Source organism: Podarcis filfolensis (assembly GCF_964270895.1).
Source record: "Podarcis filfolensis genome assembly, chromosome: 4".
NCBI classification, from domain to species: Eukaryota; Metazoa; Chordata; class Lepidosauria; order Squamata; family Lacertidae; genus Podarcis; species Podarcis filfolensis.
In genome coordinates, this window is record NC_139607.1 from 51,582,700 (window position 1) to 51,596,830 (window position 14,131).

General features: G+C 40.4%; 1 protein-coding gene across 3 annotated transcripts in view; it reads left to right on the plus strand.

Annotated features, from left to right (window-relative positions):
• Positions 1-3,352: 3,352 nt before the first annotated feature.
• The window catches only part of HLCS (holocarboxylase synthetase), a 94,379-nt gene continuing 83,600 nt past the window's right edge, over positions 3,353-14,131 (plus strand). Inside the window, exons 1-5 of one of the 3 annotated variants that reach the window (XM_083608838.1) lie at positions 3,353-3,560; positions 8,256-8,408; positions 8,773-8,935; positions 10,826-11,787; positions 12,312-12,494. In XM_083608838.1, coding sequence (XP_083464964.1) covers positions 8,884-8,935; positions 10,826-11,787; positions 12,312-12,494 — 1,197 coding nt within the window. In that variant the 5' untranslated portion in view covers positions 3,353-3,560; positions 8,256-8,408; positions 8,773-8,883. Of the gene's footprint in view, positions 3,561-4,486; positions 4,902-8,255; positions 8,409-8,772; positions 8,936-10,825; positions 11,788-12,311; positions 12,495-14,131 lie in introns of those variants that run through there. The other 2 variants (XM_083608836.1, XM_083608837.1) reach the window with 2 other exon arrangements.

The window sequence follows — 14,131 nt, forward strand, 5'->3', positions numbered from 1 at the left end:
CCCAGAGTGGCTGGGCCAACCCAGTCAGATAAGTATGGTACAAATAAATTAAAATAACAACAACTATTATTATTATTATTATTATTATTATTATTATTATTATTACTACTTTCCCTCATGCTTCTGTAAAAGCAGTGAACCAAGAACGCAAAGCAATTTTGTGTTATTGTCCTCTCGCTGGAAAGTAAAATCTGCAGAATCTGGTAAGGCCTAAAAATCAGAACTTGTTTTCTAATCAGCATGCTCCCCAAGTTCTCAATAAGAGGCTATTCTGCATCAACTCTACAGATATCTCTGTAAACTAGATCCTTTGAATTTATGTGAAACACCTGTGTACTACAGTGTTGAAAAAGCTGAAGATAATCTCTCAGCTCTAAAGCTATCAATTAGTGCTGCTTTAGGGGGAAACTGCACAAGATCCTACTCTGCTTTCCTGTGTCACATCAACGGATACCCACGTTGATAGTGATATATATATATATATATATATATATATATATATATATATAAACAACCCTAACCTTATTTTGTTTGGCAAAACTGCAATACTTGTGCCAATGTAAACCACTTAAGAACAAGAAAAATCCTTGATCCCTTTGCTTCCTAAATTATGCCCTTATCCAAGCAACCTTAACTTATCCACTGTTTCGTTCCATAAACAATTCTGCAAAATCATTCCTGTGAAACATACACCTTGTACAAAATGCACTTTCTTCAGCTGCCACTCCTTTTAAACTGACTTTGATGCATTTACTGATGATAGAAAAATACTGCTCCCTTTCCCTTATGGCGTATCTAAGAGCCCCTATAGAGTCCTTAAGTACCGTAGGTTCTCTGTCGGTAGGAGAAAATAACACAGGCCAATCAGAGAATATTGAGAAGCAAAGCAGCTAGTAAGCATGATCTTTATTAAACTCTTGCAACAGGGTCCCCCACGCAGGGAGGGAGGAGAAGAACCCAGAACATTGGTGTGCAAGCTCTTATACTGACTTTTGAAATTGCCTACCCTGTAGCTCTAAGGGACGCGGGTGGCGCTGTGGGTAAAACCTCAGTGCCTAGGACTTGCTGATCGTAAGGTCGGCGGTTTGAATCCCCGTGCGGGGTGAGCTCCCGTCGTTCGGTCCCAGCTCCTCCCCACCTAGCAGTTCGAAAGCATCCCTAAGTGCAAGTAGATAAATAGGTACCGCTTTATAGCGGGAAGGTAAACGGCGTTTCCGCGAGCGGCGCTGGTGCCGGTTCGCCAGCTGCAGCTTCGTCACGCTGGCCACGTGACCCAGAAGTGTCTTTGGACGGCGACGGCTCCCGGCCTCTTGAGCGAGATGAGCGCGCAACCCTAGAGTCGGTCACGACTGGCCCGTAGGGTACCTTTACCCTATAGCTCCCCCAAAAGATCATACATACATCACAGAAAGAGGTGGTCCCCAGCAAATATTTGAAAGTGTTGCTTCTATCCTGTCTGCCAGGATACCTGATAATCCCTTATCTGATTGCCTGGTAGCCTGGCCATTCCTTTGAGATGGTAAATACTTAGTTCCTGAATCTCTTACACAGGGGTAGGCAATCGCCTTCTCAATCCAGCCTGCAGACAGTCCAGGAATCAGTGTGTTTTTACATGAGTAGAACATGTCCTTTTATTTAAACTGCATCTCTGGGTTATTTGTGGGGCATAGAAATTCGTTCCTTAAAAAAAAAAAAAAAAAGTCCGGCTCACCATATGGTCTGAGGGACGCCTGAAAAAGGTTGCTGACCCCTGCTCTTATGCATATTGATAGTGTGCTCAGCTTAACAGATAACTTGCTAGACTGTATTTACAGGGAGGTGTAAGCCTCTACAGTCCAAAGACAATTGGAAAGCTTTCCCCCTTCCTCCTTGCAGAGAAATATTTGAGGACAATTTGGGAGAGTACAATTCAAAATTGTTCTCCTGTACTATTTCAGACAGGGACGCGGGTGGCGCTGTGGGTTAAACCACAGAGCCTAGGACTTGCCAATCAGAAGGTTGGCGGTTAGAATCCCGCAATGGGGTGAGCTCCCGTTGCTCAGTCCCTGCTCCTGCCAACCTAGCAGTTCGAAAGCACGTAAAGTGCAAGTAGATAAATAGGTACCACTCCGACGGGAAGGTAAACGGCGTTTCCATGCGCTGCTCTGGTTCGCCAGAAGTGGCTTAGTCATGCTGGCCACATGACCCGGAAGCTGTCTGCGGACAAACGCCGGCTCCCTCGGCCAATAAAGCGAGATGAGCGCCGCAACCCCAGAGTCGTCCGCAACTGCACCTAATGGTCAGGGGTCGCTTTACCTTTACTCTTTCAGACACATGGTTTATATATACTTATATATGTGTGTGCCTTGTACATTTATGAGCATTTTATATATATATATATATATATATATATATATATATATATATATATATATATGACCTTAAAATTCCTATAACAGATTCAAGTTACAAAAAAGATTCTGACTAAACATCAGGAATAATTTTTTGACAGAAAGAGTTGTGCAACAGTGGAACAACTTTCCATCCTTGGAGGTTTTTAAGCAGAGGCAGTGGCGTAGTGTGGGGGGTGCAGGGGGGGCCAGCCGCACCGGGCGCAACATCTGGGGGTTAGGGTTAGGGGGCGCAAATCCACGGGTTAGGGGGGCGCAAATTACTTGCCTTGCCCCAGGTGCTGACAACCCACGCTACGCCACTGAGCAGAGGTTGTATGCACTGGCGAAGGAAGAGGAGGGGGGGAGCGCACTGCCCCTGGCAGCGCGATCCTGGTGGGGTACCATCACGGCTGCCCCCCCCACTTGGTGCTACGCCCCCGCAGGCGGTGTGTCAGGCCCCCAGGACGTGCACCAAGCCCCTGTGGGTGGCATGCCAGCCCCTCCCCCGCCTGTCCCCCCCCCCCGCCAGAGCATGAAGCTCCGCCACTGGTTGGATGGCCATCTGTCATGGATGCTTTAGTTGTGATTCCTGCATTGCAGTGGGTTGGGCTAGATTACATTTGGGATCCCTTCCAAAACTATGATTCTTTCCGCGTTTACTTGGAAATAAGTTAAACTGAATTCATTTGGGCTCTCAAATATTGGACATTTCCCAGGGATAAGTCAACCTATTAATTGCAAGCAAGTATTTGTGTGTGTATAGTTGTAGGCACTGCTTCCAGCAATGCAATGCTATCTGTGCTTGTAGATAGGTAATCTATCTTGCTTGCTTAAAGCTTAGTTGGATTGCCACCTAAGAACTTTGTGCAGATAAAAAGACAGTGTGATAAATAGACATGCGCAAAAAGCTTCTGTGCTTTCAGTTTCCCTTGCTTTAAATAGATTTACAGAAAGTGGTTCAGTTTATTGGAAGCAGAGTAGTTAGGTTTCGAATTATGAGCATGAACGGGTGCTGTTTTTCCCCAGCACCAAAAACCCTCCCAAAAAACCACCCCAGAAATCCTTTTTTGGCAGCTTTCCTGTCCAATGAGGAGCAGGAAAAGCCAACAGAGGATTTATAATTTGTCCTAATCTTAGATAGACTGGTAGCATTGAGGAGGTAGGAGGGAAGCGAACACTTCAGTAAAGGTAAGCTCCGGAATTCTCATAAGCAGGCAGAAATCCCCCCGCGGTCGGTCCCCACCCCCACCCCCACTATTGGATGTTCATTTTCAAAATATTGAAAAACAAAAATGGTTTTTAGCTGGGAATAGAAATAACTTAATGCTGCAATGTTTTAATTTTTAAAATGTTGCTCCAGAACATCCCTCCAGTGTTTTGGATACTAAGGGATCTGTTCCAATAAATTCTACACAATAAGGTGGTCTGCATAACCTTCAACTATTATAGAACTGCTTGCGAGTCAAGCCTCTTTTTTATCAGAGGAATTTACATCTTCGAAGCGATGTATGCTTAGAAATTGTCACAAGGAAAAGGCTAGTGTCTCATTCCAAGGAACTGGGTCGTGATTTTATACTTTATGGAACATTTCCATCCTCCTTCAAAAAGGTTTTGTTTGTGCAACCACGGATTGACTGCCTCCCCTACGGCCCGATCCGATGCGGATTGGCGCGCTCAGAAGCCAAATTTTTCACAGGACCGATCGGAGACAGAATCGTGGGCAGCGCGCACGTGTACGAGAAAAAACAGGAAGCGCAATACGTGATTCTAGATACTTGAAAACAGAGCAGGGAGTAAGATCAAATGCGGATACGGAACCAGGAAATGAAGGACGAAAATGCGAACTTTTATATAAAATAAAGTATTTTTAAAAATAATAATAAATTAAAATGCATCCTCCCCTCCCCATCCAAAGGCAGTCTAGCCTTCTCTGAATTCTGCCACAGACATAGCACAAAGAAGCAGCAAGAGGATAGAGACGCTACAGCGCGGGTATATGGCGCTTCCGGGTTTTTTGCGCCTATTCGTGCCTGGAACCAACACAAGAGAGGGGAGGGGTGGAGCCCGCCGGACCAATCAGCAGTCCTGTTATCTTCGCGTGAGGAGGGCGGGACAGCCAATCAGGGCGGCGGCGGCGGCGGCTGCTTTCCCCCGCCCCTCTCCGCTCCCTCTCCGCAGCCGCTGAGGTACGGATGGGGGCGGGCGCGTCGGTTGGCGGTTGGAGCCCCTCAGGCGCGTCGCCCGCGCGCCATGCTGATCACGCTCTGCTACTTGTACTTCTGGGCGCGCTGGGGGGCCTCTTCGGCGGGGCTCATCCGCCGCACGGTGCGCAGGCTGTACAGGACCCGCTGCTCCTTCACCTTCTCTACCTCCTCCTCTTCCTCCAGCCCCGACTGCCCTCGCCAAACTCCGCAGCACCGGCAAGCTGCCCACCATCCGCTTCGCACGCCGGGGCCCCGGCGCCCCCCGGAGGAGGAGAGAGTCTGCCTGAGGGTGGGGGACAAGGTGTTCTTCACTGACGAGACCCAGGTGTGAGGCGGGAAGGGAGGAGGAGGAGGCGCGGCCCGTGGCGCGCCCGTTTGCCAGGTGTACATAAAATGGATGGGCAGCGGGTGGTCCTCCAGTTGGAGGACACCCCAATCCCCCTCAGCCCCGACCAGTTTGGCCAGTAGTCGGGGATGATGGGAATTGGGGTCCAGCCAGGTACGGAGGACCACAGGCTTCCCACCCCTGATGTATAGGATAGGGGTAGGGAGATTATATATCTCAACACAAGTGTAGGGTATTTGGACGGGGGAGGGAGTTATTATCATGTTTATGTCCCACCTTTTTTTCCAAGACAGTGGCTCAAGGTGGCTTACAGATGAAATAGAAACCGCTTAAAAAAAAAAAGTATATTGTAATACTCTGGGGTTTCTGGCCCTTTGACAGCTGGAGGATAGGCAGAAATTAACAGGTGCAGCTTTCCTTAGATTGGGGAGGGTGCAACAATATGGTGGCACAGTAGTTTTGTTCAGATATGTTGAAAGGCCCCCAAACTTGCAAACGAGAACATTGCAGTTTAAAAGCGACTCCTTATAAAGCAGCTGTTTCTAAAGAGAAAAAGCAGGTACCGGTAACTAAGATTAGATATAGCAGCAGTAAGTTAATTGAAGATTACGGGTGATAATAGGTGAAATCTCTGGAAAGCCTATTTTCACCTGGTGCCTGAATAGTAAGAATAATCAAAAGCACGTTTGAGAAAGGAAAAGCATGCTTTAAAAATTTCTAACCTGTAAAAAGTACAGGGATGCTTCGTATGTTAAGTAGTGTTATTTCTTTACATACACACACATCCCGCAGCCACATTTAATGGAGATGTGATTACTCCCAATTGTTTGGTGCATGTACCAGTGAAATGCATGCAGTGGCAAAATCATGCTTGTATGTGCTTGTGTGCATTAATTATGTATTAATGCAGGCTGCTTTGTGTATATAATTTAAAAGTGTAATGTGTGACATGACCCTAAATATTTTGGTAGGATAAAAGATGTAAACCCTAGGACAATGTTAACTACAACACTGAGGGAGGAATTCAGCATTGCAGTGTTTCAAATATTTTGGTGTAAGCATTTCTGTTTGCCTGACATAATTATTTCCCCTCTTCTCCCCTTGCCTGTCACTCCAGGTGTTCTCCTGACCCCACAAGCTAGTTGGTGAGGGAAGCCCTGTTGTGCTAGTGGAAGACCTGAATATAGCTAAAAACGTGTACAAATAAAAATATGCATTACAAATCATTAAAACACAGATACATATATTCTGAAGCTTAAAGCTTCTGTTACCAGATTGCAAAAGTTTGGGTAAATAAAATTGTATTCAACTGACATCTGAAAGCTACAGGTAGAGCTCCACCCTTATTAAGGATTGAGTGGCTGGTATTGGAAGATGAGCTTCTGTAGATGTTTGTTTCCTTAAGTCATTTAGCACTGACTCATTGAATCAATGTCCACAGTGCACAAGTTACCAGTGCAAAACTTCAGTGTTACATGAGATCCCATATTCCTGTCCAAGTTAGTAACCTGGCAGCCTTATTCTGCACAAGCTGCAGCTTTTGGACTGTTTTCAAGGACAGTCCCATGTGATGGTATTATGCTTCATCAACAAAGTTTGCTCTACATTGTTATGCTGGCATGTTATAATAGCAACAGTGGTTTTTCTTCTGGAGCAGAAGTCATTGTGCCTCATGTTGGAACAGTGGCTGATAGGATTGCACATTTAACTGTACATTGTGAAATTAAGCAAAACATCCCTTGCGGTCAGCACTCATGTCCTTCAAAAATGTGAAATATTTTAAAAATAAACATATAATAAGATGAAATCTGTTAGCCTGATGTTTGGATACAACAATTCATTTATTGCATATGATCAATCTGAGAGTTAAAATCAAACAAGCAGAAATTTAGTGTATGTAAAAGCGGGTGTAAAATTGAAGAGTTAAGTAAAACATTTAGGTTGCTATCTTAAGTATATTTAGAAAGGCAAAAAGCTGCATACAGTATACGCGAACTACCACTGCAACTCAATTTGTGGACTATTTTGTTTGACGTATTTTTTGTAATCTTGTTAATTCTTTGAAACATTATTTTAGTTTCGTAACATGTAAAGCAGCCCCTTGGTGGCTATTATGTCAGAGGCCTTTCTCCTGGGCATAGTCGGCCAATTGGTGCCAAAGAAGGATAGAACTTTCTTTATGTATGCAACAACAGCAGCAAGAATACTTATTGCAAAGTTTTGGAAGACACAAGAGCTACCCACCCTGGAAGAGTGGCAGATGAAGGTGACGGATTATATGGAATTGGCGGAAATGACTGGCAGAATCCGAGACCTGGGAGAAGAGGTGGTGGAAGAAGACTGGAAGAAATTTAAAGACTATCTTCAGAAATACTGTAAAATTAATGAATGTTAAAATGATGTTGGATTGAAAATAAGTGGCATTAGCAACAAAGTTATGAGAATATGCAAAAATGAATTGATAAAGGATGAAAATATAGAGGTACAATATGTTAAGATATAGAGTTAAGATAAACAAAAGAGGGTAAGGATTTGCTGACTTGATTACTTAAATGGGAATACAAAAAGGGGAGGTGTGAGGAGGTCAAGGAAACAAGCTAATGAGTTCAAAGTTACAAAAAACGGATTTGTTTTTAATTCTTTTTTTTAGCTAATTGTCTTTTGTATTTTGTATTTTTATTCATCTTTATTCATCTTTTGTCTTTTTCATGTATTTCTCTATGTTCTTTTTTTTGTATCCTTTTCTTATTATATGAGCTTTTTCATTTTGTAAACTTATGTTTTTGTGAAACTTCAATAAATATCTTTTTAAAAAAATATATTATGTCACACTCTGATCTTTAGACAGTCGTAAAGTACAAGAGAGTGCAGTCCCAACACTCCTTATTGGAATTGCTAGTGTTAAGATATGACTAATTTCCACTCTCAGTTGCCAGTGGCATGCATATAGGGTTTTCATGATAGAGACTAACACTTTAACTAACAAAGAAGTAGATTACCTTCCTATACATGTTGGACCTTAAGGTGTTGTAAGATGCCATCAAAGGTGTGGGATTCCAAAAATGTATATGGTATGACACACCAAGTATAGGAGAGGATTCTCTTTAGCCGCTGGTTGGCCACAGTGAGAACACATTGCTGGACTAGATGGGCCTTTGGTCTTACCAAGCAGGGCTCTTTTGTTTCAGTTGGATCCAGATAGAGCAAAGTGTAGTGAAGTTAGTCTTAACTGTTGTGTTTTCCTGAAATTACATATCAGAGCTCAATTTGGGGAGGAAGAGGTAAGCTTCCCAAAATGTTGTTAAGCATCTCTTTTTTCTCTCTCTTTTCCAGTCTGTTGATGATTTAAACAAATGGACGTTGCTTATTGTATCGCCTTTTCATTATTTGGATAAAATATTGGAAACAGAACGTATCACATTTCTAACTGAAAGTATTTCCATTCAAGCAGGCAGTTCTCAAGCTGTAAATTGCTCAACAGAAAAGGTCAGTATGTTCTGTAATGGTTTTGGTTTTATTTTATTTTTTCATAAGATTTTATTAAAGCTTTTTTATAATACAATAAGATAAAAGAACCTAATCTAGATAAAAACACAAATAGAGAGAGAAAGAGAACAGAAAACCCAGTCTTCTCTCTTTGGTTCTGATTGCCTCATAGAGAACTTGAATCTTTGCTAAGCTGAAATCCTTCCAAAGCATCCTGCTTTGCCACAGGATTCAGAATTTGTCAGAAACCAGTGCACACTCCTAAATTTCTGTATTCCTAGGCAAAATGCACAATTATGGATATGAATGCTACATATTTTTTTAAAAAATAATCTGGGAAATATGTCATGATTTTTTTCTTCAGATTGTGAAGTGGTCAGACTATTGTTCACCTTTGGCCTTCAGACCTGGAGAACCTTACATATTATTTGCTGAAACAAGCATAGATAACTTCAGTAGCCTTGGGATAGCATTCATGGAAAATAGACTCCAAATGGATAATGGAATGAAGCCTCAAAAAATTGTGTGTAAGTATCGGCCCACAAAGCAACTTGGACCAACATAACTTAATTGATATTCTGTGCAAGAAAACGGGTAGGGTCCATCCTTCTGTCTGTTAATTGTAGTTCCATTATTTATACTATTTACTAGGTGCTTATTTTGTGAATTTAAGGCCCAGTCTTAATATTGCTAGGTCAAGATTATGTGCTGTCATCTTCAACACAACGTACATATGACAAACAACCCATTTCTACACTTTTCACTGAATTCAGTGCTTGGGGTTGGGACTTTTTATACATCCAATACATTACATATTGAAACAATAATCAGTCAATAATGACTGGCCACTGTGTAGATGGGTGTCATAAATGGCAGAGATAATAGGACTCATTGATACATCTGGAGAGAAGTAGAGGGCTAGATATCATAGACAATCATACACCACACCATAAAATGCTTTTCTCAACTTTGATGGCATCAACTCCCACTCTCAGTAACTAGAAGTAATTTACTCTAGGGAACAGGGCAATTATGTATGTACAGTAGTTCTCACCATAAGGGGAGGACCTGTAACTCTGCATTGGTATAGCCGGCGGTCAGGGATGATGGAACTTGTAGAGTATCTGGAGAGCCACAAGTTCTAATGGTGTTCTTGTTCTAATGGTGCAGTTTTATATTTTGAACTTGACTTGTTGCCCAAAATGTTGAGGCATCATTGAGTTCATTTATTATTATTAGCATTAGCATTATGAATTGTGTGTTAAAACATGGAACTTTACTTGAGCACCTCTCCTATGAAATAGTTATTTGGTGTTCACGCCATTCTTGTAAACATTTAATCTTTAATCTCTCAATTCAGTTATTTTGTTGATTGGGTAAGCTGATGACTGACAAGCATAAATCTAATTTTTATCCTGGAGTGTCTCTGGAGTGTAAAAAAGTTATAAATACTTAACCATTGCAAAGTATCCTCCAAATACTTGAGAATTTAGAAGTTCAGGTCCTCCTGGTGATGTCTATAATTGTATGTTATTTAATAATGCAAAATCTAGTAACTGCTTTGAAATGTAAACTTTTCCTTTAAAAATGTTGTTTTTTAAGCATGCTTAATTGGAGATGCATTGAAACTAGTGATTTCAATGCACCAGTAGTTGTGCAAGGTCTTCTACATTAATAGTAAGTGAACGCAATGGACACAGATAGCAAATGGGAAAGTGCATTGGTATTTTGAGATGGGAAGGAATGACATTGTCATCCAGACTGCCATGCTGATGAAAACTGTATCCATAATTTGTGCATCTGCATCCAGTCAGCACCACTTTTTTCTTGTACTTTGTAAGCAAATTTGTTAATTCAGAACCTACACAGATGAATATGAGAATATAACCACTGTCCATACACAGTTGTGTGCTGAACTGACCTGGTTGCTTATTCCTTCTGAAGGTCAGGCCACTGAAGTGTTCTTAGTTGGATATCCAAATATGAGACTCCAGAATTAACACATGCCAATCTTGACCTTTGCCACATGTTTTGGTTCACTTAATTGCTTAGCCGTACTTGTCCTCAGTCTAACTGCTAGGCGTTTTTCTTTTGTGTATGTGTACAATAGCTTATTGGCATAGGGTTTAAGTAAGACAGGCATTTTTTGTTAGGGCAAATGATGACTTTAGTCACCAACAGCTTAATCTGAAGATGTGCTTTGCAAGCACATAATTTTTTACCAACAGCTGCTCCATTGCATCATCATGATAACATAATGTTATATTGCATTGCAAACATGCTGATAGTAAAATGGAGACATGTCATCACAATTATTTTAAGATTAGAACACCAGTTTAAGCTTATATTAAAGGCAGCATTATTCAACATTGCCCTTATTATGCATTCTGTTTAATAACTTACTTTAAATATGTCAGCTGTTCACTTACAGAAGTCAGCACTGGAAAAGTTAGAACAACTGGCTCCAAATACCCCAAAAGAGGGAAATACTAATAAGATGCCACTTGGTGAACTGACTCAAGGGTCTACTTTTGAGACTGATGCTAAACCAGAAGAGGAAGCTCTTGATTGTGCAGCAGGTGGCGATCAAGAAATGCAGAAATCAGCATGTAAACTGCAGAAAGTAAATGAACATCCTGAACAACTTGAACAAATATCTGAAAAGGAAACGGGAACTGGGGAACATCACCACCTTCATCTTTCCAGCTGTCATGAGTGCTTGGAACTGGAGAATAGCACAATTGAGTCAGTTAAGTTTGCCTCTGCAGAAAACATTCCAGATCTTCCTGATGATTATAGTGGCAATTCCGAAGATGTTAGTGATAATCTGGCAGGAAACCTGAAAAGGGTAAACCTTACTGGGAAGCCTCCTAATATTTTAATTTACGTTGGTTCTGACCCTGGAAAAGTGAAGTTTGAGGAAATAAAATCACTCATCATGGAATGTGTAGATGTTAATGCTTATACAGTCTACCAGTTGTTAGAGAATCAAGTTATGAGTGTTCCATGGCTTGACAATGCATTGCTGTTGATTGTTGCTGCATCACACCCCATTTCAGATGATGTGTCCAAACAATTTCTTGCTTTTATGTCAAAAGGTGGGAAGATTTTGGGACTTGCTTCTTCTTTCACTTTTGGTGGAATACAGCTAAAAAGTAAAGATGAACTGATGGGCAAAATACAGGACTTTGTGTTTTCAACAGCAAAGAGCAAAGAGGTTAGACTAAATATTCTAGCTAGTGGGAAAGTTTTCGAGAGAGAAACTACAGAAGAATTAAGCCCCATGAAGCTACTAGGTTACTTGGAGAGTCCAGATAAAGATATGGTGATTGTCCATCTACCCTATGGAAATTGTGGTGGAGAAGCCATTCTTTGTCAGGTATGGTAGACATAAGTTTTGTTTGCAAATGTTTTTCTCAATGTTTTCTTAAAGAATCCTGCTTTCAGGAAAATGACAGATTTGTAGGCAGATAGATTTTCCAAGAACATGTCTGTAAGTCTGCAATATAGCATTTCCACTGTTCCTTCTCTAGTAATAAAATTCCATATTATAGCCTCTTCATAAAAGGCAGTATCACCCAGTTCCAACATTCAGATTAAGTGATCTAGCATTTAAATTAATTTAAATTCTAGGCTGTTGGAAAAAATATTTTTGGGGCTATTTTTAAACAAGATCAACAGTGATCTTAGCAAGTAAATATTCATTGTCACTGTAGTACCATTTCTGCTTTCTGTATTGTATTAATGTGTAGTTGCTATAAAAAAACAACCCAAGTAGCTGGTGATTGAAGATTATCAGGGTGCATCATTGTAGTTGATTATGCAGTTAATGTAGTAATCCTGGGTTTTTTAAAGTGACTTTTAATACATTTGAAGGGTAATATTTCTGCCTTGTATTCACAGGCACATTTGGAAGTGAATGTCAAGGGTTTGTCTACTCAAACAAAGGATGACTTCAATTTGCTCAAAATGAGCAATGCCAAAAGATATGATGTTCTTACCGAAATCCTGACGCTACTTCATTTGAGCTGTGATTTAAGTGAAGTTCCCCAATTAACTCCTATTTCCTTGCTCTCATCTGATAAGGTGAGCCTTATTTAATTGTATTCAATTTAAAGGCAGCATTCAAAATGCCCAGTTGCTCACTTTACTGTGGTTTCTTTCATACAATATTTTATTACTGGACAACAGTATGTCTTTGACTGCGTTCATAACTGGGCATAATAAAGAACTTAAGTCTTGTGGAATAATTTTGCGAGCTATAGAAACCAGTGTTCCTTTTAACAGGCAGAAGTTAGTGAACAAAAATACATAAAAAATAAAAGAGAGAGAAGGCTTGCAAGTATATTACGACTGAAGTTTTAGTGAACTGGAGGGCTTCTAAAGCAGATCTTAAGGTTTAGGGAAGAAACACATTCGGCATGAGAAACAGGTTGGAGTTCACCATATTCAAGATCAACTCAAGAGTCCACTTTATCAAATTCAACTTATATCTGAAGTGAATTCTATGTTGTGAACGCTTCATCCCATAATAAATTTGTTAGCCTTTAAAGTGCTACATGACTGCTTTTTGTTACAATAGACTAACACAGCTATACCTTTTTTGGAGTGGGGTCCTTGATGCCTTTTACTTCTGTGTGTTGTGGAAGTGTATATCCACAGTTTACAAGTTTTATTTTTCTGTTGACTGAGTTTCTTGCATTTTTATGGAATATGATTTTATATAATCTGAAATGCTTTTCCTGATTGCTAAGCTAAGATTGAATCATTACATCTACACATTTTGAAATGTCTGAATAACATGACAGTAATTTAGATGTGATTATGAAATTTTAGTCCATCATTCACTTGGTTTCAGTAAATCATGAATACAGTAGACAATAACATCAAATATATACTGATAATAGCATTAAAACAATGCTTTAATATGTTGAATATGTGCTTATATGTGTCCATACAGTAACCTATATATAGCTTATTTCCTTAGGTTATTGTATGTTTCCTGATGATCCTTCCTGTGATCAAATCATAAGTATCTAAAATGAGGGAATGGTACTATCAGACTGACAGTATGCCTTTGCAGTTAGCTTGATGCAATAGTAGAGGGGGTGTTCCTTAGGCCAACTTAATGAAATTAATTCGGATTCTGGTAAAACTTGTTCCTTTGCATCTATCTCTTGGAAAGCTTTTTAAAATTATTTATATCCAGCCATACTGTCTTTCTGACTTGTAATTCAATCACATTTTGGAAATTAATGCTTGTTTAATATAGGTATTTATTTTCAATGTAAATAGAGTTTCAGTTGAATTTGAGAAGGTTTTTAATCTTTAAAGGCAGTGTAAAATAGTTAAATGACGGAATAAATTATTCAGAACATACTGTGTACAAATCTAAACTAGCTCATTTCAGTGTCTGCTTATACAGTTTTCTAGCACTTTTAACATTTATTATTGGTTTTGGGGAAAGAAACATTATGCCTCTGAATGCCAGTTGCTGGAAATCACAAGTATGAAGAGTGCTCTTGCGCTCATATTCCGCTTGTGTGCTCCCCATTGACATCTAGTTGTTACTGGGTTAGATCAGCCTTTGGCCTAAGTCTAATAAGACAACATTTCTTGTCTTGCCACAAGATGGCACATCTGAGCTGCTTTAGAGCTTAGGTTTGTCTTGATGAAATAGTGAATTTAATAAAAGTGATTATGTTTGCCTTAGTCAGACACTG